The sequence below is a fragment of the Bombina bombina genome, chromosome 4 (genome assembly GCF_027579735.1).
Source record: "Bombina bombina isolate aBomBom1 chromosome 4, aBomBom1.pri, whole genome shotgun sequence".
In the NCBI taxonomy this organism is placed as follows: domain Eukaryota; kingdom Metazoa; phylum Chordata; class Amphibia; order Anura; family Bombinatoridae; genus Bombina; species Bombina bombina.
The window spans coordinates 1,229,532,386-1,229,557,531 of record NC_069502.1 but is presented as its reverse complement, the minus strand read 5'-3'; the positions used below and the strand labels follow the sequence as shown (position 1 = coordinate 1,229,557,531).

The following is a 25,146-nucleotide window of genomic DNA, read 5'->3' as shown; positions in this document are numbered from 1 at the left end:
TTGACTTCTTGGACTTGTGCCAAAAGTCACCAGGGATCCAGGGTTTACCTTAGCTGCTTTGATTTGTAAAATAAACAACTGATTTTTGCACCTTATACTGACAAAAAGACCAAAATTGAACAGAGTTTTAAATTTACCCTTAAACTTCTTATCTTCTGGAAGAAACTTACTCTTGCCACCAGTAGCTGCTGAAATTATATTGTCTTGTTCAGTCCCAAAAATTATATTACCTTCAAAAGTAATAGAAAGTAATTTATTCTTAGAGGCTGGATCAGCAGACCAAGACTTAAGCCATAAAGCACATCTTGCAACTGAACAACTGAAAGACATAAATTATTAAAGCCCATTCTAATCAAAGTAGGAATAGCATCACCCACAAAAGAATTAGCACATTTAATTACTTCTAAATGCACCAGGAAAATATCTCCATTAGACTCATCCAGAACCTGAACAGAGAGATTCTCTAACCAATTAGAGATAGCAGCTGATACATCAGCAATAGCAACAGCAGGTTTAAAAACATAACCAGAATGGACATAAGATTTTCTAAAAGAGGAATCAAGCTTCCCATCTAATATTTCCTTAGAAAAAAAACTATTTTCCATAAGAAGAGTATTTTTTTTAGCTAAGGCAGAAATAGCATCATCCACATTAGGCACATTATCAAAATGCTCATACTTAGCAGACTGAAAAGGATCAATCTTCTTAAATCTGGGAGAAGGACTAAAAATACTTAAACGCTTAAACCAATATTAGCCCAAATTTTAGAGACAGTCATAGGAACAGGAAAAAAAATCCGACCATTCATCCTGATATTTAAAATAAGTATCTAGCTGACCCTTAGAAGTCTCCCAAGCAGAGGTATCATCTGAAACCTCCAAAGCAAGCAATACTTCTTTAAGCAGAGCTGATTAACTCAGTCTTGAATAAAAACATAGAGGAACAATACCCAAGCTATAGGAGGACACAGAATGCAAAAACGGGAGGGTACAAGAGGCGGCCCATTCTGAGGGCACCAGTCCTGAAAACCCCTACCTAACAAAATACTGCCGAAGCCAAGAAAAACTTTGAAAAAGAGGAAAAGACCCAAGGACACTGACCCGCAGATAGTCCACAAGCCTTGCTAGAGACAGCAGGAACTAGACTCGAGTCACCAGCCTCCAGGAGACACCATCGCCCAGCAGTTGGTCTCCAAACAACACGCCCCTTACTAAAGAAAGGGAGCAAGCTACCGTAATCTTCCACAGAAAAGGAAAGACAAGGAGAAAACATGAATTTACTTGTAAAGCATGGCTAATCCCCTTTAAGGGAGCCAAGGTGCTATCAACCTCGAAATGAGGAAGGCTGAGTAGACCTCGCCGGGGATCGACTTGCAACCCTCGGTTTGCTACAGTGCAGAGTGGCCACAGTCCAGCTAGCATAAGGAACTCCAGACCAACCAGTCTCATAGAAACAAGGGGAGGCAACGCCCAGACCCCAGAAAACCAGAAACCATGGGATAAGGCCGGGAGTCTGAAACAGAGAGGATCTCCCCAGAACACAGTGCAACTGCACACTAAAAAGCAACCGATGACGAAGGTCCCCAAGTCGCAAAAGATTAGCGTGGCTAATACCCCTTAATGGACTCAAGGTGATATCAACCTCAAAAGGAGAAAGGCTGAGTAGACCTCGCCGGGGATAAACTTGCAACCCTCGGTTTGCTACAGTGCAGAGTGGCCACAGTCCAGCTAGCATAAGGAACTCCAGATCAACAGAGACCAACCAGTCTCATAGAAACAAGGGGAGGCAACGCCCAGACCCCAGAAACCATGGGATAAGGCCGGGAGTCTGAAACAGAGAGGATCTCCCCAGAACACAGTGCAACTGCACTCTAAAAAGCAACCGAAGACTCAAACTTAAATACTTGCAGGGCAAGCAGAAAGCAGCTGAAGATAGGATCCTTTAGATTGTTAAGTATCCACTAACCAGCGGATAATGTCGCAGGCTATCTAAGAGCCACCAGTCCTCCTCAAAAAATCCTGTACATGGAGAAAGGAGAAACCTCAAGAGGTTTACCGTACCTTGATGCTACGAGGACGAATTTAGCAGAGCAACAGATCTCAGATCCTGCGCCAACACCAGACCAGCCCAAGCGACAGACATGTCTAATAGACAGGGGGACAGAAAGACCCCAACCACAAGTCCCCAGGGAATGGAAATCAAAAAAGGGGAAACTCACCCACTCCAACAGAGCTCGGGTGCCAACAACTGCTCCTCCAAAATAAGGCACTCCCAAGGAGAACTCCCTGGGACCTGGAATAGAGAAAAGTGCAATAGATCCGTAGGAAGACCTGTCATAGCTCTCTTAGAGAGTCTCTACGTAGAGAGATCAAATTCCAACAGGTGGAACAGAGCCCACAGAGCAGCAGATGCTACCCCTTACAGAGATAAGCCACCTGATCCAACCTCCTTCACACAGGGCAGGACAAAGACCCTCCAGAGCGAGGAAACTCAGTTCATAAGGAAGACAAACTATCCCCTCAAAAGGGAAGGGCACGGGGGGCGGAGCCTGTAGCTGTTGCAGAATGACGTGTTTGTGGAGAGCTCTTGGATTATATTAGATTACAAAAGGGTTCTTTACTAAATTTAACACAGTATTCTCTACTGTTCCAAGGTGTCTAGACTAGAGAAACTCTAGAGAAGTCTGAGGGTTCATAACATAAAACTGGGCCTACCTATGTTCTTCAGCTTAACTGCACAGAGGCAGCCACGAGGCCTATACCGAATGTCTGATTCTTTGTGCTGTTGGGGCTGCCCGCATTATTAACCCCCCCGGAGTTCCTGATTCTGGGTTACTAAGCCAGATATTTAACGCTGGCCCTACTTCTACCTAGTGGGACAATGGAAGAGTTCCAGTGCGCATTTCAGCGGATCCTACTGGACTTTGAGCAAAAGATCTGCGCTATACTAAATGAGGCATTTCAACCCCAGCTCACCTCCGACTATGGAGATGAAGAGAGAGTCGAATGACGGATACTGAAATGTGCCCTGTCTTGGGCCGGGACCAGAGGGCCTCTGATCTAGTGCTCCGGCCCCAACCTGTCTCCTCTGAGAAGCCAGACATTGAAGTTGAGCGTCGACCGGCTGCACCGGCAATTAAGGTGTCTGACCATTTTCACGGTATCCGTCATCTCAATAGAGCCCAACAGCTGGAGGGGCCCTCGGGGCTGACGCAGATGCAAGCAGAAACTCGGAGCCTCGATTCCCAACAAGGCCTGTTGCTATACCTGCATGAGGACGGCTCCGTTACAACCACACCGCAGACAGGGCATATGAAGCCACCCAGCATGTGATTCTTAAAGCCACACTCTGCCTATCTGGCAGCTACCGAAGAGACAAGAAAAGCCAAGTCTGTCTAAAGAGTGGAGGAAGTCAAAGGTCTTTAAGAATTAACCTATTGGAACCATCATTTCAAAATGTGATACATTTTTCACATACATGTTGCATTAAATTCTGTACTGAAAAGCATAAGCTTTTAATGCTAAGATTGAATGGTTAAGTGTGCTAAGGCTGAATGGTATAGTGTGCTAAGGCTGAATGGTATAGTGCGCTAAGGCTGAATGGTATAGTGTGCTAAGGCTGAATGGTATAGTGTGCTAAGGCTGAATGGTATAGTGTGCTAAGGCTGAATGGTATAGTGTTTTCTATTCCATTTGTGGTCTCATATCTTATCTCTTTGTAAAAAGTCTACCCAATTAAGAGATTTTATTTCTCTTATATGTTCAAGCAATAATATGCTTTAGACTTTGCAAAACTGGAAGCAAATTGCTAAGATGGATTTGGCTATCTCCAGTGCATTATGATTCCCTTCTAAGAGCATCATTTGCCCTTTCCATTGGCTGTATTTATATAACACTTTTCAGATGGTATCAGTGCTGTTAGGGTTGCAATATGTATCTAGATTCTGTAAAAAGTTTGCTTGTTTATTCAGCCACAACAAATGAGGTTTAGGAAAAAGTTTACCCTTTTTCTGAAGTTTTGCTGCAGCAAACAGATTTATAATTTTTAATAGTAAATCAATTTAAGTTACCTTCTATATAATAAAGTTGTAACAAATTTATTACAAAAAAAAGGGAAGGGCACAGATAAGAACAGTGTACATGTCCACAAGACATGAAGCCATAGTATGATCAAAACACGGACTGAATGAAAAATCATCCAGACACCACTGTTGACCCAACAGAGAAAAAACTCCCCAAGAAGAGGAGCACACTCCGTCCGAAGTTGATAACCAGTACCCGAAGGTAGATGTGAACTCTGGCCTTCCTACTTGCAAACCCAATCAGCTAGTCCCTATGTCGCAACATAGGTTCCCTGAAAAAAATGGGTCGTCCCGAACCAGTCCACAGGATCATAAGTCTCCAGACATCCAAAGATCCAAGACAAAAACCCGGGACCTAGGATCATCCTAGAACAAACAACACCCCCAGGGAACACAAGATACCCTGTCTGAAGCAATCAGACCTCACAGGGGATGAGAACCGGGAAACCCGGAGAACGGGTAGAGGACTCACTCGTAATTCCCAGCCCAAAGGGAAGAGATCACCCTAGACGGAGGAAGAGAACCTCTAAAAGGAACAAGTCCTAAAAGGACACTTCCAAAGAGACCATAAAAGGCAAAACCATAAGAACGGCGGTATGAAGGACCTAAATCCTCCAAGCCTCCAACCCACAACAGGAAGGAACACTCTAGTTCCGGGAAAATCAGAAACGACTGAGCATGTCGCCACGGATCTCAACGGAGTCCCGGCCCACTAGATTGAAAGGCGAATGAGGACTGAACCAATCCCCCATGCCCCTAAGCAACCACGGACCCTCAAGTCCTCTCAGGATGCTAGTTGAAGCTTGTAAATTAAAACAAGAAAACAACACAAATCATATTGTGATCACTAGGTGCCCTCACCGGACCAACCAGACATAAAAAGGCGCCACATTTCTGAACTAAGCCACATAGAGTCTCACCCGAGATGGAGGGATAAAGAACTGTCACACAGAGTTTTGTAAAGAGTGCAACCACAATATCGCCAGTATTAATTCCAGAGAAGAAAGTTCCCGAAGGAAACATCACACCACAACCAGAAGGCTGGCGTCTGTTGTCACAAACAACCAAAATGGTCTGCGAAAGCAGGTTCCCTGGGAGAGACAACAACCAATGAAGAGAATCCCTTGTCTCCTGCTCCAGTAGTATTCAAGGAGACAAATCTGTATAATCTTCGATCCATTGCCTGAGCGTGCTTAACTGCAGAGGTCTGAGATGGAACCGAGAAAACGGGATGATGTCAATTGCCGTCACCATCAGCCACTGCACTGAGCCACTGAAGGCCGAGGAGTGGACTGAATGACTAAACAAGTATTGATAATCCCTGATTTCCTGACATTCCATCAGAAAAATCTTCATTGATATGGAATCTATTATGGTTCCCAAGAAAATTACCCTTGTGCTTGGGACTAAGGAACTCTTTTTCCAAATTTGCCTTCCACCCGTAAGATCACGGGAAGGATAACACCAAGTATGTGTGAAATCTTGTTAGCTGTAAGGATGGCACCTGGACTAGAATGTCATCCAGATAGGACGCCACTGCAATGCCCCGTAACCAAAGCACCGCCAACAGCGCTCCCAGAGCCTTTGTGAAAACTCAGAGCTGTGGCAAGACGGAAAAGAAGAGCCACGAACTGGAAGCGTTTGTTTAACTTATGAATGGCACATGAAGGTACACGTCCTTTAAATCCACTGTTGTCATAAATTGACCCTCTTGGATCAAGGGAAGAATGGAACGAATAGTTGCCATCTTGAAGGACAGTACACTAAGAAAATCTGTTTAGACTCTTGAGATCTAAAAAGTGGTCTGAAGGTTCCCTCTTTTTTGGGAACCACAAACCGATTGGTATAAAAAAAACCAGACCCAGTACCTGTATTGGAACTAGAACAATCATTCCCAGGTATGAGGTGTCTCTTACGCAGTGTAACAACGCCTCTCCTTTTGTCTGATCTGCAGATAATCTTGAAAGCAGAAACCTGCCTCTGGGAGGAAGACTCTTGAACTCTAATTTGAATCCCTGGGACACTCTTTTCTATTGCCCAGGGATTCTGAACATCTCGAACCCAAGCCTGAGCGAAGACTGAAAGTCTGCCTCCTACAAGATCCGATCCCGGATCGGGGGCACGTCCGAAATTATTTCCGTCAAGCCAGGTTCCAACAAGGTATTCCCCTTGTAAGGATAGGCCCTTCAAGTGTGACAGATAGTAGCGTCGCTTCTGCCATGGACTTGAGAGAAAAAAGCAGGCAGCGAAACTCGTCAACGCTGATTGCTTATGAAACTTTTAATATGAGTCGGGATGGTATCGCAGAAAGACTCTGCCTGCATCTCCAGACTCTTTCACCCATGCTCTCACTGAGAGGCTGACAGGACTACTTAAAACTCCAGTCCCATGCCGAAGAGTACTACCCTCCATAAGAGACTATCGAAGACTTCTGACACTTCTCTGCCAAACTCCTGGGACGAAAGGTAAAGAATGACTGGGGGATGAGGGGAGTGGGAGGAGTATTTAAGCCTTTGGCTGGGGTGTCTGCCTCCTCCTGGTGTCCAGGTTCTGAAATCCCAAAAGTAATGAATGCAGCTGTGGACTCTATCCATTTATGAAGAAAATGCGTATCTGAAATAACTTCCAAATCTGGATTAGGCTCAGCTAAGAGGAGAGGGGAACAGACACCAGCCACCCAGCAGCCCAACCATTACTAAAAGCGGCAACCGTAGTGGCCGGGATACCTATATAAACAAAAAAGGCGCCAAATGTTCTTGTGCACGTGCATATACGCCCACGTTATATAGAGCGCAGCAAGTTTATATAGAGCTCTGAGGTTTGGGAATCCTCCTCCTAGTGGCAGGGAAGGTAATTCTCAGGAGTAATGGAATATGGACTCTTATAACCTATATAAAACAAATAAGCAGCAATTAACATAAAAGAAGCACAGTGCTCCCCCTGCTGCTTGTATCCTGAGGTACTGCCTGATCCCTCTACTGCTTGTATCCCAAGGCACTACCTGCTCCCCCTGTTGCACATATACACTGGCACTGCCTGCTCCCCCTGTTGGACCTATACCCTGGCACTGCCTGCTCCACCTGTTGCACCTATACCCTGGCATTGCCTGCTCCCCCTGTTGCACCTATACCCTGGCACTGCCTGCTCCCCCTGTTGCACCTATACCCTGGCACTGCCTGCTCCCCCTGTTGCACCTATACCCTGGCACTGCCTGCTCCCCCTGTTGCACCTATACCCTGGCACTGCCTGCTCCCCCTGTTGCACCTATACCCTGGCACTGCCTGCTCCCCCTGTTGCACATATACCCTGGCACTGCCTGTTCCCCATGTTGCACATATACCCTGGCACTGCCTGTTCCCCATGTTGCACATATACCTTGGCACTACCAGACTTTCCCCTCTGCATGAGTCTTTCCAGTTCTTGCGCACTGGAAATTTCTGCTCCCATATAAACCTGGTTACTTGTTCCTTCACTCACCGATAGGCCAGCGTGCTGAACGGCAGCTGATGAATTATGCTCCTGCATGCATGCTAGCACAGAGCGCACTCCTCCTTCTGTAGCGAACAGGACCCTCCACTCATACTTTGCCAGCACCATATAGGTGAGCTGCAGACATGTGGCAACCAGCATCTTCTCCTTCATTTGATTAGTCAGGAGTTCCACAAGCATCTTTACAATCTTCTCCCTAAAAGAAAAAAAATTAGATACTTTGATTAGATATAGCATGGCCTTTTTTACTCCTCCCAAATTAAAGGGACAGTCTACTAAAGAATTGTTATGGTTTAAAAAACAAAATGTATGCTTACCTGATAAATTTATTTATTTCTGGCATGGAGAGTCCACAAAACATTCTAATTAAAAGTGGGATATTCACTCCTGGCCAGCAGTAGGAGTCAAAGAGCACCCCAGCAAAGCTGTTAAGTATCAGTTCCCTTACCCATAACCCCCAGTCATTCGGTCGAAGGGAAACGGAAAAGGAAGATAACACAAAAGGTATAGAAGAGCACACAAAAACTGCCATCTTAATTTGAATAAGGGTGGGTCGTGGACTCTCCATGCCCGGAAAGAAATACATTTATCAAATAAGCATAAATTTTGTTTTCTTTCCTATGGCATGGAGAGTCCATAAAACATTCTAATTACTAGTGGGAACCAATACCCAAGCTAGAGGACACAGATGATACGGGAGCGACAAGACAACGAACCTAAACTGAAGGCGCCACCGCTTGATGAACCTTTCTCCCAAAAGAAGCCTCAGGTGAGGCAAAAGTATAAAATTTGTAGAATTTGGAAAAAGTATGAATAGAGGACCATGTGGCTGCTTACAGATTTGCTCCAAAGAAGCTTAATTTTTGAAAGCCCATGAAGATGAAACAGCTCTATTAGAATGAGTCTCTCATTCTCTCAGGAGGCTGCTGTCTCATAAGCTAAACGGAGAACACTTCTCAACCAGAGAGAAAGAGTGGTAGACTGACAAACCCATCTCCAGTCCCTCGTGAAGAAAAGCCAAAATTTGAGAAACCCTTACTTTGTTCCAAGAAAAACCTTTTGAATCACAAGAAATGAAGGTATTTACACCATACCCTATGGTAAATTCTGCAAGTAACCCGTTTATGAGCATAAAGCATAGTATCTATGACTCTCTCAGAGAAGCCACGTCTAGCCAAACTTAGACATTCAATCTCCAGGCAGTCGGCTACAGAGAAACCAGATATGGATGAAGAAATGGACCCTGAAGTAAAAGGTCCTTCCTGAAAGGTAACCTCCATGGCGGAAGAGATGAGATTGTCACCAGATCTGTGAACCTATTAGAATCATAGAAGGTCTCTCCTGTTTAATGCGAACAATTACTTGTGGAAACAAAGCAACATAGGAAACAGGTATGCTAGATTAAAGCTCCAAGGAACCGCTAGAGAATCTACCAGAAAGACTTGAGGATCTCTTGACCTTGAACCGTACTTTGGAAGCTTGGCGTTTTGAAGAGACGCCATCAGATCCAACTCCGGAACCCCCCACCTGAGAGTTGTCATTGTGAAAACCTCCGGGATGAAAAGTCTGCCTGCTTAGAAAATCCGCCTCCCAGTTGTCCACCCCTGGTATGTGGATGGCAGAGAGATGACAATCGTGAGACTCAACCCACTGGAGAATGCGAGACACCTCCTTCATTGCCTAGGAACTCCGAGTTACTCCCTGGTGATTGATGTAGGCCACTGAGGTGATGTTTGCCAACTGAAATCTGATAAATCGGACCAAAGCTAGTTGCGGCCAAGCTATTAAAGCATAGAAAATTACTCTCAACTTCAAGATGTTTATTGGAAGAGTCCACAGACCCTGTGTCTTTTTAAAAAAAAAAAAAAAAAAAAAGGTTTCCCAGCCTAACAAGCTGGCGTCCATGGTCACAATCACCCAGGAAGGCCTCAGGAAGCATGTGCCCTGAGACAGATGGTCCTGTGAAACCCACCATGAGAGAGTGAGACTCTTGTTGGGGAATCCAAATTGATCTTCTGCGAGAGATCTGAGTGGTCCCCATTCCATTGATTGAGCATGCACAGATGCAGAGGTCTCAGATGGAACCGAGCAAAAGGAATGATGTCCATGGAGGCAACCATCAGTCTAATTACCTCCATGCATTAAGCCACAGATGGACAAAAAGCAGACTGGAGAGACATGCAATAAACATAAAGCTTGTATTTTCTGACGTCCGTCAGAAAGATCTTCATGGACAGGGAATAAAACAAACCCTTGTATCTGGAACAAGGGAACTCTTTCCCAGATTCACTTTCCACCCGCGGGAACATAGAATAGACAACATCTCGGTATGAGATCTTGCTAGATGAAAAAGGAAATTTATGCTTACCTGATAAATGTATTTCTTTTACGATATGACGAGTCCGCGGATTTCATCCTTACGTATGGGATTACGCCTCCTGTTTAGCAGGAAGTGGCAAAGAGCACCACAACAAAGCTGTATATATAGCTCCTCCCTTCCCTCCCACTCCAGTCATTCGACCGAAGTTAGGAAGAAAAAGGAAAAGCCAAAGGTACAGAGGTGACTGAAGTTTAACAAAAATAATTACCTGTCTTAGAAATAACAGGGTGGGCCGTGGACTCGTCATATCGTAAAAGAAATAAATTTATCAGGTAAACATAAAAGATATGACGAGTCCACAAATTTTATCCTTACTTATGGGATACAATGCCAAAGTTATAGAACACGGATGAAAGGGAGGGACAAGGCAGGAACCTAAACGGAAGGCACCACTGCTTGAAGAACTTTTCTCCCAAAACCATCCTCAGATGAAGCAAAAGTGTCAAATTTGTAAAATTTTGAAAAAGTGTGAAGAGACGACCAAGTTGCAGCCTTGCAAATCTGTTCAACAGAAGCATCGTTTTTAAATGCCCATGAGGAAGCCACAGCCCTAGTGGAATGAGCCGTAATTCTTTCAGGAGGCTGCTGTCCAGCAGTCTCATATGCCAGACGGATGATACTCTTCAGCCAAAAAGAAAGAGGTAGCCGTAGCTTTCTGACCCCTACGCTTTCCAGAAAAAAACAATAAATAAAGAAGATGATTGACGAAAATCTGTAGTCGTCTGCAAGTAAAACTTCAGGGCACGGACTACGTCCAAGTTATGCAACAAACGCTACTTCTTAGAAGAAGGATTAGGACACAATGAAGGAACAACAATTTCCTGATTAATATTCTTATTAGAAACAACCTTAGGAAGAAAACCAGGTTTGGTACGTAAAACCACCTTATCAGAATGAAAATGAAAAATAAGATAAGGAGAGTCACATTGTAACGCTGAAAGCTCGGAAACTCTACGAGCAGAAGAAATAGCAACCAAAAATTAAACCTTCCAAGATAACAACTTAATATCTATGGAATGCATGGGTTCGAACGGAACCCCTTGAAGAACCTTAAGAACTAAATTCAAACTCCAGGGTGGAGCAATTGGCCTAAACACAGGCTTGATTCTGGTCAGAGCCTGACAAAAAGACTAAACATCTGGAACATCAGCCAAACGCTTTTGTGGTAAAATCGACAAAGCAGAAATTTGTCCCTTTAAGGAACTTGCTGATAACATCTTCTCCAATCCTTCTTGGAGAAAAGATAAAATCCTGGGAATCCTAACTCTACTCCATGAGTAGCCCTTGGATTTGCACCAATAAAGATATTTACGCCATATCTTATGGTAAATCTTTCTAGTGACAGGCTTACGTGCCTGAATCAAAGCATCAATGACCGAATCAGAGAACCCCTGCTTAGATAAAATCAAGAGTTCAATCTCCAAGCAGTCAGCTGTAGAGAAACTAGATTCGGATGTTGGAAGGATCCCTGAATGAGAAGGTCCTGCCTCAATAGAAGCTTCCACGGCGGCAGAGAGGACATGTCCACTAGATCGGCATACCAAGTCCTGCGAGGCAACGCAGGCGTGATTAGAATTACTGAAGCCCTCTCCTGTTTGATCCGTGCAATCACGCAGGGAAGGAGAGCAAACGGGGGAAACACATAAGCTAGGTTGAACGACCAAGGCACTGCCAATGCATCTATCAGTTCGGCCTGAGGATCCCTTGACCTGGATCCGTATCTTGGGAGCTTGGCATTCTGACAAGATGCCATCAGATCCAATTCTGGACTGCCCCATCTGAGAATCAGAGTGACAAACACCTCCGGATGGAGTTCCCACTCCCCCAGATGAAACGTCTGTCTGCTTAAAAAGTCAGCTTCCCAGTTGTCCACTCCTGGGATGTAGATTGCTGACAGATAACAAGAGTGAGCCTCCGCCCATCAAATAATCTTGGATACTTCTGTCATCGCTAAGGGACTCCTTGTTCCTGCCTGATGATTAATGTAAGCCACAGTCGTGATGTTGTCCGACTGAAAACGGATGAATTTGGCCGAAGCCAACTGAGGCCAAGCCTGAAGCGCATTGAACATTGCTCTCAATTGCAGAATATTGATTGGGAGTAGAGACGCCGACTGAGTCCACACACCCTGAGCCTTTAAGGAATTCCAGACTGCACCCCAACCTAGTAGACTGGCGTCCGTTGTCACTATCACCCATGAGGGTCTGCGGAAGCAAGTCCCTTGAGACAGATGATCCGGCGACAACCACCAAAGAAGAGAGTCTCTTGTCTCCTGATCCAGATCTATCTGAGGAGACAAATTTGCATAATCGCCATTCCACTGCCTGAGCATGCTCAGTTGTAGCGGTCGGAGATGAAAACGAGAAAACGGAATGATGTCCATTGCCGCCACCATCAAGCCAATTACCCTCCATGCACTGAGCCACTGATGGCCGAGGATTGGACTGAAGGGTTTGACGTATTCAGAATCTTTAACTTTCTGACCTCCGTCAAGAAAATTTTCATGGATACGGAATCTATTATAGTTCCCAAGAAGGGACCCCTTGTCTGGACCTTCCACCCGTGAGTCCTCAGAAAGGACAGAACCATGTCTGTATGAGATTTTGTCAGATGGTAAGACGACGCCTGGATCAGAATATCGTCCAGATAAGGCGCCACTGCAATGCCCCGTGGCCTGAGAACCGCCAGAAGTGACCCTACAACCTTTGTGAAGATCCTGGGTGCTGTGGCCAACCCGAAGGGAAGAGCCACAAACTGAAAATGTTTGTCCAGGAAGGCAAACCTTAGGAACTGGTGATGATCCTTGTGGATAGGAATATGAAGATATGCATCCTTAGAGTCCATGGTAGTCATATATTGACCCTCCTGGATCAACGGCAGAATTGTTCGAATAGTCTCCATCTTGAAGGATGGGACTCTGAGAAACTTGTTTCGACTTTTTAGATCTAAAATGGGTTAAAACGTCTCCTCTTTTTTGGGGACCACGAAAAGATTTGAGTAAAACCCCTGCCCCTGTTCCAGTATTGGAACGGGACGAATTACTCCCATAGTAGAGAGGTCTTTTACACAACGTAAGAACGCCTCTCTTTATCTGATCTACAGACAATCGTGAAAGAAGAAACCTCCCTCTTGGGAGAGAATTTTTTAATTCAAGGTGATACCCTTGGGACACGAACATCTCTTACCCAAGCCTGGGCAAAGAGAGAAAATCTGCCCCCTACTAGATCCGGTCCCGGAACGGGGGCCACCCCTTCATGCTGTCTTGGTAGCAGCAGCGGGCTTCTTGGGTTGTTTACCCTTGTTCCAAGCCTGGTTGTGTCTCCAGACGGACTTGACCTGAGCAAAATTCCCTTCCTGTTTAGCGGAAGAAGAGGGGACTACTTTGAAGTTCCAAAAGGAACGAAAATGATTTTGTTTACCCCTTAGTTTAGCTGTTCTATCCTGAAGTAGGAGATGACCCTTACCTCCCGTAATGTCAGAAATGATTTCTTTCAAGTCAGGCCCGAATAGGGTTTTTCCTTTGAAAGGAATAGCCAAAAGCTTTGACTTAGATGACACATCAGCAGACCAAGATTTTAACCATAACGCTCTATGCGCTAAAATGGCAAATCAGGCATTCTTAGCCGCCAATTTGGCAATCTGAAAGGCGCCATCCATAATAAAGGAATTAGCCAGCTTAAGAGCCTTAATTATATCTAAAATGTCCTCTAAACGAGTCTCAGTCTTAAGAGACTCTTCTAAGGCATCAAACCAGAAGGCCGCCGCAGTGGTAACTGGTACAATGCAGGCCGTTGGTTGTAAAAGGAAACCCTGATGAATTAACGACTTCTATAGAAGACCCTCCAATTTCTTATCCATTGGGTCTTTGAAAGCACAACTGTCCTCAATAGGAATAGTTGTACGCTTAGCCAGGGTAGATATAGCTCCCTCCACCTTAGGGATTGTTTGCCAAGAGTCCCGAACAGTGTCAGATATGGGATACATTTTCTTAAAATTAGGAAAAGGTGAGAACGGGATACCCGGTCTTTCACATTCCTGCGTAAAAATTTCTGAGATTCTCTTAGGAACCGGAAATACATCAGAGTAATCAGGCACCTCTAAGTATTTGTCCATCTTACACAATTTCTCTGGTGGTACCACAATAGATTCACAGTCATCCAGAGTCGCTAAAACCTCCCGAAGTAACAGGCGGAGGTGTTCAAGCTTAAATCTGAAGGGCATGACGTCCGAATCCGTCTGATGTAACACACTACCCAAATCAGAAAGTTCGCCCTCAGACAGAAGTTCCCTGACCCCCAATTCAGATCCCTGTGAGGGTACATCATAAATAGCCAACAAAGCATCAGAGGTCGCAGTGTTCACATTGACTTCTGTCCTGCTGCGTTTGCCCTGTAACACTGGCAACTTACCTCTGTAAGGGTAGACGCGGTTGAAGAACCCGGTGTTAAAGGTTGTGATGCTTGGGGAGAAAGTAGCGGCATACCCTGATTCTCATCAGACTGAGAATCATCCTTAGGCACACTTTCCTTAAAGAAAATCTGCTCTTTACATTGTAAGGCCCTTTCAGTACATGAGGGACAAAAAGTAAGAAGGGGTTCCACAATGGCATCCAAACACATAGAACAAAGTAGTTTCCTTAAATTCAGACATGTTAAACAGACTAGCAATAATAGTCGTTCTTTACTTGATATATTGAGCTCTGAAGTCAAATTACATAGCCAAAATTTTTTAACTAAAAAAAATGTACTGCGCCTTTAAATAATAAAAGCGCAACAATTTTTCTGCAGTCAAAACAACTTTCGCAACAATAAAAAGTGCCCTTATGTGCCCAAATTAACTTAACAATATTGCTCTGTTCTTGGAAAAGTTATATATCAGTTTTTATCAACTTTATTCAATTTTTAACACACTTCAGGCCCCTGCACCTCGCCACAGCTCTGCTGCGGCAACCTACCTGCCCCCGGATTGCACTGATCCACCAGAAGAAGCTCACCCAAGTCTCTCTGTACCTAACAAGTGCAAAACTGACTTAGGCCCCACCGGAGCCTCAGGATCCTGCTACCGACCCGGAAGAACACTGCACTGCTGAGCTGAGACCCACATGGGACGATAAAACAGCATGTCGGTCTTCTAATTTTAAACAAAAAAACGCCATGTGCCCCTCTTGTACACGCACTTTACCTAATACAAGTGCAACAGCTATCGATCTCCGTCAGGCCAGTTATGAGCCTGACAGAGATAATAACGTCAGCCCTGCAAACCGCATCTCCCAGCGTCAACCCACACAGTATATTTAAAGTGAAAACACCAAGTACACTCTTAAATAAGCAAAATAAGCAAAATAAAAGGGAATTCCAGGTACACCATTTTTCCTATAGTGCATACTGATTACCCCTCCCCAGTTAGGGGATAATGTCAGCCTGTTCTGATGTATCAAATCTCCCCAGAAACAAATGACTGAACATACCTCAATGCTGCTTGTCGCATGACACAGTTCTCCACACTGAAGATGTTTCTTTACACTACCTTCAACTGCTCTGTGGGAACCAGTAGGATCTTAGATAACGTTTGCTAAAATCATCAACATCAGGGCAAAAAATAAGATGTCTCCACTCCTCTTGGGAAGTTATAGACTGACAATTTCTCCCTGAGAAAAATAGTACTCACTGGCACCATTTTAAAATAAAAAAAACCTCTTGATTGAAGAATCTAAACTAACACCTCACTTTACCTCTTCCTATTACTAACACAGGCAAAGAGAATGACTGGAGTGGGAGGGAAGGGATGAGCTATATATACAGCTCTGCTGTGGTGCTCTTTGCCACTTCCTGCTAAACAAGAGGCGTAATCCCATAAGTAAGGATGAAATCCGTGGACTCGTCATATCTTGTAAAGAAATGGGGTTTTCCAGTATGCATCATTGCAGCCCGGAACGGAAAGCAGGCCATCCTCAGAACACCGGCTGATCTTCCTGAATTTTGCAAAACACTAGAGATTGAAACTCCATTACCTGAAAAGGAGAAGACACCTCAACAAGACCCAGACATACAGGAGGACAGCTCCATTAAGTAACTGTTTTTGCTGGATAGAACCTTAACACCTTTATTTTTATATGGGCAACCCTTCGGGTATAATTTTTCTGTTCTTTTACGTTTCATATTACACTGTTGTATATGCTTATTGTGCACACATGCATGTCGATTACTTATAAGATGATCAACACCCACTAAAGACAAGGTTGATAACCCTGATGAGCTTAGCATATACATGTCGGAGAGGTTGAGCTCCGGGGGAGAGGAGAGTTCTATTATGCTGGAGCCCAAATGTTGTTGTTTAATACATTGTGTCAAGGCTGCTTGCCTAATGTTTATGTTATTGTTGATGTAAATTTGCACTGAATATATGATGGAAAGGTTTGATGATATCTTTCTGATGAACTTCCTGACTGATTTAACATGCATCTACCAGAAAAGATATGCCCAACTCCTTTCTCTAGCACTAGACTAGCTTGGGCATAGTCGACCCTACCACTTCCCACTGTTTCATAAAATATAGTTTGGGTGTGGGGATACCGATCCCACACTTTTATCACTTCATACCCTTAATTACCTTTCCTATTTCACTAGGATAGGCTGTCCATTACTGGACACTACTAATTCCCATCCTAACCTTGTTGTTACGTCCTGCCTGACTACCAAAGGAATAACTCTGAGACACCAGCACTACCTAACATCAGGGCTTGACGTGACGTTTCCCTCTCTTTACTTCCCCTAAACCCCTATCTTAAGTCCCCCCTTTCTGTTTCCTTTCCCTTTTCCCAAACTCTTTCTTCCCTTCCCCTTCCCACCCCCCCACAACATAATGCCTCTACACAGTATACACAACCTGACAGTGTTGACTCTGAACACAAAAGGTCTTAATATTCCAGAGAAGAGATCTCACTTGATGAGAGATGCTAATAGGCTACACTGCGACATATTATTTATTCGAGAAACCCACTTCAAGAAGGGCAGAGAACCGAGGTGGCCCAACTCTAAGTTCCCCACTTCCTACTTTGCCTTGGGAAACCCGAAAAAAAATGGGGTGGGAATATTGATCAAACATTCTTCCTCTTTTTTTATGACACATATAGAACGAGACCCGGGGGAAGGTTCCCAATAGTTGTTGGCACCCTACACAACAGAATGGTAACGTTGGTTAATGCCTATTTCCCAAATTTATCCCAGAATAAGTTTATGAACACTCTCACTAATAAAATTCTTGAATTGCGAAAAGGTGCACTGATACTCAGTGGTGACTTTAATCTTCCCTTAGACCCCCAACTGCACATCCAGGGCCATGGCATCCAGACCAAAGAAAGTAATCAAACAATGTAATGCCAGACTCGAGGAGCTAGCAGTTCATGATACATGGCAAACCTTATACCCAACAAGACGAGACTACACCTTTTCACACCCCCACAACCTTTATACTAGAATTGACTACATATTCACAGACCAATCTCCCCTGGCACTGGTCACAAACACACAGATACTCCCCATGACGTGGTCTGATCACGCCCCTGTGCTTTGCAAGCTAAAATGGCCCACTATCCCTGACCACCCCTTTATTTGGAAGTTCGATGAATTCATGCTAAATAACCAGGTAGTCAAAACCCAAGTAGAGAACACGCTCAGGGAATACTTTCAACACAATAACCTTGATGAGTCACCTAGACACATAATCTGGGAAGCGCATAAATGCGTACTCAGAGGCGAGCTTATTAAACAAAAAGCCCTCCTTTCTAAACAAACAAGAATCAAATATGCTTCACTCCTATCCAGAATACTCGAACTGGAGGCACAACATAAAAAATGCCCGCTGATACATCAATTAAATTAGAACTCCAACAAGCAAGGGAAGACATACAAAATCTACATTCCATAGACCACCAAAAAATGGCTTTAAAACTCCAACAGAAATATTTTGAATTTGGGGACAAACCAGGTAAACTGTGGGCAAGGGCTTTAAAGAGAAAACAACTAAAATCACACATCCACTCTATCTTTAATCAACATAACCACACATGTTCTGATAGCCCAGCTATTGCAGAGGTGTTGAGGAGTTATTACCATCATTTGTATAATATACAGAGCACCAATGATGGCCAACAAGAACGAGATAAAAACCCTCCCATGCATGCAATTGATTCATACCTAGACTCACTCACACTACCTTCGCTATCACAGGAGGAGGAACTAGAATCCCCTATATCAGCAGATGAAGTAGCTCATACTATTGATGATTTACCGATAGGCAAAAGTCCAGGCCAAGATGGGTTTAGCGTTAAATATTATAAACTGTTCAAGCATATTCTAACTCCACACTTAGTAGCACTATTTAACACAATAGGAGATAAACAAGAACTCCCCCCATCGATGCTGCTGACAAACATCACCACTATTCCAAAACCTGGTAAACCAACAAACCGCCCAGAAAACTTCAGAGCAATCTCGCTCCTCAATTTGGATCTAAAATTTTTGCTAAAATACTCTTGTCCAGATTAAATAAATTCCAAAAAAAAAGAAAAATGCCAAAATTAATATCCCCTGATCAGGTAGGGTTTGTCCCAGGCCGAGAGGCCAGGGATAACACTATAAAAACCGCCCTCCTTGTGAATTATGCACAATGTAATAACATCCCTTCCATACTTGTTTCTACAGATGCCGAGAAGGCCTTCGACAAGGTTAGTTGGTCCTTTCTTGGGGCTACCCTATCGAGGATGAATTTTGGACGTCAATTCATAAGCCAGGATTTCTCTCTTTACTCGGTACCCTCTGCGCAAATTAAAATAAACAACATTTTATCTGATCCCTTCCAAATCCGCAATGGCAACCGAGAGGGGTGCCCGCTATCACCACTACTTTCCGCACTGACAATAGAGGTGCTGGCACAGAAAATTAGAGCTAGTATGAAAATTTCAGGAATCATATTAGGACATCAAAAACACAAGTTATGCTTATATGCAGATGATGTCCTGCTCTCTTTAACAGATCCATTGATTTCGCTCCCAGAATTTCTGAGAGAGTTTGAGAAATATGGTAGAGTGTCAAATTTCCACCTGAACCAAACCAAGTCAGAAATTCTAAACATAAACCTCCCTCAAACTGAGCTATGTCAACTCTCGAGCATTTGCACATGACGCATTCAAACCCGCACACTCAAATACCTCGGGGTCAATATAACACAGACACATGATTCTCTTTTTGAAGCCAACTTCACACATCTACTTAAATCGGTCACGTGTGATCTTTCCTTGTGGAAAAATAAAAAAAAGTTTCCTGGCTAGGAAGAATTGGAATAATTAAAATGAATATTCTTCCTCGTGTTTTATACTACCTGCAGACCCTTCCAATCTCATTCCCCACACATTACTTGCAGAAACTACAGAGCATAATGGAGGAATATATTTGGGGGGTGCTAGACCACGTGTTGCAAGGAGCACACTCTATCAAACGAAGGAGAGGGGCGGATTAGGGGTCCCCACTCTACAGACATATAAGAGAGCGATAAACCTTCAACACCAAATAGAATGGAGCAACAACCGAACAGATAAGATATGGGTTCAGGTGGGGAGGGTGATACTCAGAACTCATAATGTGGGATCCTTGGGGTGGATCTCTCCCAAAGCGAAACCCAGAATTGCCAGTTCCTATTTATTTCTTAGGGAGTTCATCTCACAATGGGATAAAACTTTGATAGAATTACCCCACATCTCCTCAAATCCTTCCCCGTTGGCTCCCTTTGTTCAAAACCCGGACATAACATTTACAAACACACACAACTTGACCCTAAATAAAGCACAATTGGACCAAACAACTTTTTATAGACTGCTATCGGACAGGGGACTCAAAAAAAGGGAACACCTGGAGTGCTCAGGCCTCCAGGTATTTCCATTTACAACTACAACACTTTTTGTCTACACACAAAAGACAGGAGGACCTGACTAGACTACTAACTCTACTCGAAACACGTTACCTGTTACCTAAAGCACCAGGTCACCTTATATCTATTATGTACCGCTTGTTAACATCGCGCAAAGAGATACCCCTTCCGTCTTACATCAGGCAGTGGAGTAAAGAGCCAGTCCCTCACCCTACAGATAAGGAATGACAGCAAATATTTCTAAACCACATAAAAGCTTCTGTTTCAGCAAGACTCCTTGAGTCTAACTACAAATTTCTCTCCCGGTGGTACCTCACTCCCAGCAGAATAAAAAAGATTTTTAAGCAGACAGATGGGAAATGCTGGAGAGGCTGCGGGGAACAGAAAACAGTTTCTCACATTTGGTGGCATTGTGGGTTAATACAACCATTCTGGCAGGGAATTTTTGACGTGATAGACACTAAATAACAAATTACGGTAAATAGAGGGCTTGGCCTTCTACTCTTCCATGGCCTCCCTAAATAACTGATAAACCCCAAAAACATCTTCTGTATATTATGCTCAATAGCACCCAAACTCTAATTCCCAAAAATTGGAAATCCATTAAGGTACCCGCACTCGATTGGAAAAATCAGATAAATAGGCACCTGAGAGACGATAAAATTGAACTCCATGAACCTTATCAAGGAAATATCCCATCTAGAGGGGATCCACAAAACAAATCCTGAAGACACGTCCATTCTACAAACCCTTCAAACTAAACGTTTTAACCTAGCTTCTATTATTGGTAAGGAGCAGAGTAGAAGAGCCTTTCTTTTCAAACAACACTCATATATCGACTTAAATAAACCAGGTCGCACACTAGCCAGATACATAAAGAAAAAAACAAAATCCAACTATATTCTTCACATAAAGGACAGTAAGGGCAGATCACACAGGTCCACCCAGGCAATTGCAGAGACATTTAGGAAGTACTACCAAAATTTATACAATTTACCAAATCCTCCCCAGAGAGAGGAATCAAACACTTCAACACGTCAGCAATTCATCACAGAGTATCTTTCTAAACTAAACCTACCTAAAATAACCCAGTTGCAAAGGGAAGCGCTAGACGAACCTTTCTCATTAGAAGAAAAATAAATAGTGATTAAGAATCTCCCCACTAGTAAAGCCCCGGGCCCTGATGGCTATACGTACAAATATTTTTCAACATTTGCAGAACAGCTATCCATACATCTATTGCAGTACTTTAATTCTATAGATTCCAGTCATCCTTTCCCGGAATCGGCCCTTGAAGCACACATAACCATACTACTGAAACCCAAAAAAACCCCCAGAAGAAACCACTAGCTATCGCCCTATTTCTTTGCTGAACACCGATATAAAAAAATTGTTAGCTAATAGAATTAATGCCCTATTACCTGATCTTATACACCCTGACCAAGTTGGTTTTGTTATGGGAAGGGAAGCCAAAGACAACACGGTCGGAGCCCTAAACACAATTTTTTACGCCCAAGATCATAAAGTACCACTAATAGCGCTCTCTATCGAAGCAGACAAGGCGTTCGACCGTGTTGCATGGGACTATCTGCAATCTACACTCCTGGCCATGGGATTTGGGGAGGGGGTGATACAAAGAATACTTTCTCTATATATTAACCCTAGCGCCAAAGTACTAATAAATGGAACCCTGTCAGAATCATTTAAAATATCTAACGGGACACGACAGGGGTGCCCGCTTTCCCCCTTGTTATTTGCTTGTGTAATTGAAACGTTAGCAGTTAGGATCAGGTCCCATCCAAATATCAAAGGAGTCACAATAGATAACCAGCAATAGACCATATCCTTATTCGCCGATGACCTTTTATTCACACTGACTAGCCCTGAATTATCGCTTCCTCTGCTGATTAGGGAGTTCCATGATTTCCATGTCTTATCAAACTTCCTGGTTAATATTGACAAATCAGAAATACTAAATATTACATTTGATCCTCACAAAAAAGAGCTACTAGAAAAATTAACCCCATTTAAATGGAATAAGCACCATCTTAAATACTTAGGTATATATCTAGCCACATCCATAGAAGCGATATTCCAACGTAATTACGAAAAGATCAAATTCGAAGTGATCAGAGATCTATCAACTTGGAGATCCAAAAAATTGTCTTGGTTGGGTCGCATTAACCTAATAAAGATGAACATCTTCCCCAGAATATTATATATCCTACAGACCCTACCAATTCCTTTACCAGAAAAATACTTAACTTCCTTGCAACGAGCGCTTAGTGACTTCACATAGCATAAAAACATCCTAGAATTAATAAAACCATTATGTCTCTGCCCAAGTTAAAAGGCGGACTAGGTTTGCCCAACTTAACTTACTATAGGTATGCAATATTTTTACAAAGAATTGTGGATTGGAATATTCATAAAAAATACAAAAGGTTGGTGGATATGGAACATGGAATAGCTCGATCTCAGAACCTTAGCAGACCATGCTGGACCTTTAAACGCCCCCAGGATATAGCCTCTCGGTCGGGTGTTATCATTGCAGAAACTTATAAATTATGCAATAGAATATTAACCCTGTTTCCGAATCTCTCCTCCAGACCCTCTCCATTAACATCTCTCAAAGAAAGGAGAACTTGGGGTCTAGCATAAATAAACATTCATATCCTTCCCACCTCCATGACTTCCCAGCCTGTTGGGTCGTTCAAAATGAACAGATCAAATCACAGACGGAATTAATACAAGGCTTCTCCTGTTTAGCTAACTGGTTTACATACAGACGAATACACAGCTTCCTCACAATTTATATGCAATCTTCAAATATGACTAGACCTCTGACTACATTCGAACAACTATGTATAAGAACTCCCCCAATCCGCCACACCTTATCACTGATATATAAGATATTGATTACACCTTTCCCAGGGTATCTTGTCCCATACCTGGAGAGTTGGGAGAAGGACCTGGGAATAATAATTCCACAACACACAAGGTCAAAGATAATCTGCACAACACTTAAGAACTCCATCTCTACAGCTACCACAGAAACTAACTTAAAACTACTCCATAGGTAGTACTACACGCCTCAAGAACTACACAGACTATTTCATAAATCCCAAAACAAATGCTGGCGCTGTGGCCATGTTAACAGTGGTATGGCCCACATGTGGTGGTGGTGCACTGCCATCCAAAACTTATGGAGATCAGTTATATCTGAGATAGAGGACATACTTGAAACACAATTTCCGCTAGATCCCTTACTCTGGTTGTTAAACAAACCACCAAAAATAAAACAAACCCTCCCTCAAACTATTTTTCATAATGTCAAACAGCATAAAATTTTTGATAGCCAAAAACTGGAGGTCAAAAGACCCTCCTACTATAGAAATGTGGGTACAAAGGGTATCTGAACTAATCCACCTTGAGGAACTGTATTACTTAAAAACTGATAGAATGGAGGTGTACTCGGAAATCCTATCGTCATGGGAAGCATACCTTAAAGATAGCTAGATGGGTCCGGTACTTAACATTAGCCCTACGGAGAACCAGGCTTACCTGTGGGTTGGAATTTCCCTTCAGTCAAACAGGAGTATAAATATACGGAGAGGATGGGCACTTACAGTAGCTTCCTTTATAGGTTCTTTTTCGAGAGTCAAATTATATGGTTAAGTGATGGTTGTCCCAGTCCAGTCCAATGTTAAGTTAGTTAAAACTAAATTAGCTTTATATCTAACATGTTGTGCGTTGCTTTATATGTATTAACATGGAGCTGCGTCTCCATAACCTGTAACTTTACCTATATTACTTTCTCAATAAAGCCAATTCAAAAAAAAAAAAAATTAAACTCCATGAATACATGTTAGAGCTCTGGAACCCCACAGATACATAGAAGCCCAAACACAGTCATTCCTAAAGGCCGACGTGAAGCCCAACCCAGATGCTGTACCCCCCCCCCCCCGACCCCACCAACTCTGGTCAATCCTATCCTACCCCCCTTACTTCTTCTCTTCTCCCTTTCTTCTCACCTTAGTTATAACCGCCTGCCGTGTGTCAATAGTTTGATGCACGTTAGGATGTGAGCATTATGTTGGATGTTTATAATAATAAAATATAACATATAATAAAAGCTTGGTATATATAGGAGTTACACAATCAACTTTATAACAAAAGTTTGGTACACATATGTAGGTCAATAGATACAAATCAGTAAATTTGTTTTACAACGACATCTAAATTGCACGAGATCTGACACATTTATGTTTGACAATTAAGCAACCCTGCTCTTTTTAATTTTGCCTGTGATGTAACAGATGTTATCGTATTCTTAAGGATGATGTGATCTCAGTTGTATCTACCTCTATACTTTGTAATTTGTGTACCATCTGCATTTCTGCTTATATATTGAATTGTATACCAAAAGTCAATAAAGAAAAACTTTAAAAAAATAAATAAAAATAAATAGATGATCCCTTTATTACCCATTCCCCAGTTTTATATAACCAATGTGGTTATATTAAAGGGCCACTAAACCCAAAATCTTTCTTTCATGATTCAGATAGAGAATACAAATTAAAACAACATTACAATTTACTTCTATTTATTTTGCTTAATTTTTTAGATATCCTTAGTTGAAGGAAAAGCAATGCACATGGGTGAGCCAATCACACTAGGCTTCTATGTGCAGAAACCAATCAGCAGCTATTGAGCATATCTAGATATGCTTTTCAGCAAAGAATATCAAGAGAATAAAACAAATTAGATAATAGAAGTAAATTAGAAAGATGTTTAAAAATGCATTCTCTTTCTAAATCATGAAAGAAAAAATTTGGGTTTCATGTCCCTTTAATATACTTTTTACCTCTGTGATTACCTTGTATCTAACCCTCTTCAGGCTGCTCCTTATCTCAGTTATATTAATATACTTTTTACTTCTGTAATTACCCTGTATCTAAGGCTCTGCAGACTGCCTCCTTATTTCAGTGCTTTTGACAGACATGCATTTTAGCCAATCAGTGCCCTCTCACTTGTAAATCCACGGGCGTGGTCACAATATTATTTGTATGGGGCGGCCTTCAAGATTTTAGAAATTAGCATGAGCCTACCTAAGTTTAGCTTTCAACAAAGAATACCAAGAGTACAAAACTAATGATAAAAATGAATTGGAAAATTGTTTAAAATTGCATTCCCTATCTGAAAGTTTAATTTTGACTAGACTGTCCCTTTAATAATGTGAGATGGTGAGATCGAAAGAGCTGCTGAAAAC

General features: G+C 42.8%; 1 protein-coding gene across 1 annotated transcript in view; it reads right to left on the bottom strand.

The window, feature by feature from the left end:
* The window catches only part of CUL9 (cullin 9), a gene marked incomplete in the record, with an annotated part of 1,346,550 nt that overhangs the window by 1,041,806 nt on the left and 279,598 nt on the right, over positions 1-25,146 (bottom strand). Inside the window, 1 exon segment of the mRNA XM_053712774.1 lies at positions 7,559-7,766. Within this exon segment, the coding sequence (XP_053568749.1) occupies positions 7,559-7,766 (208 nt within the window).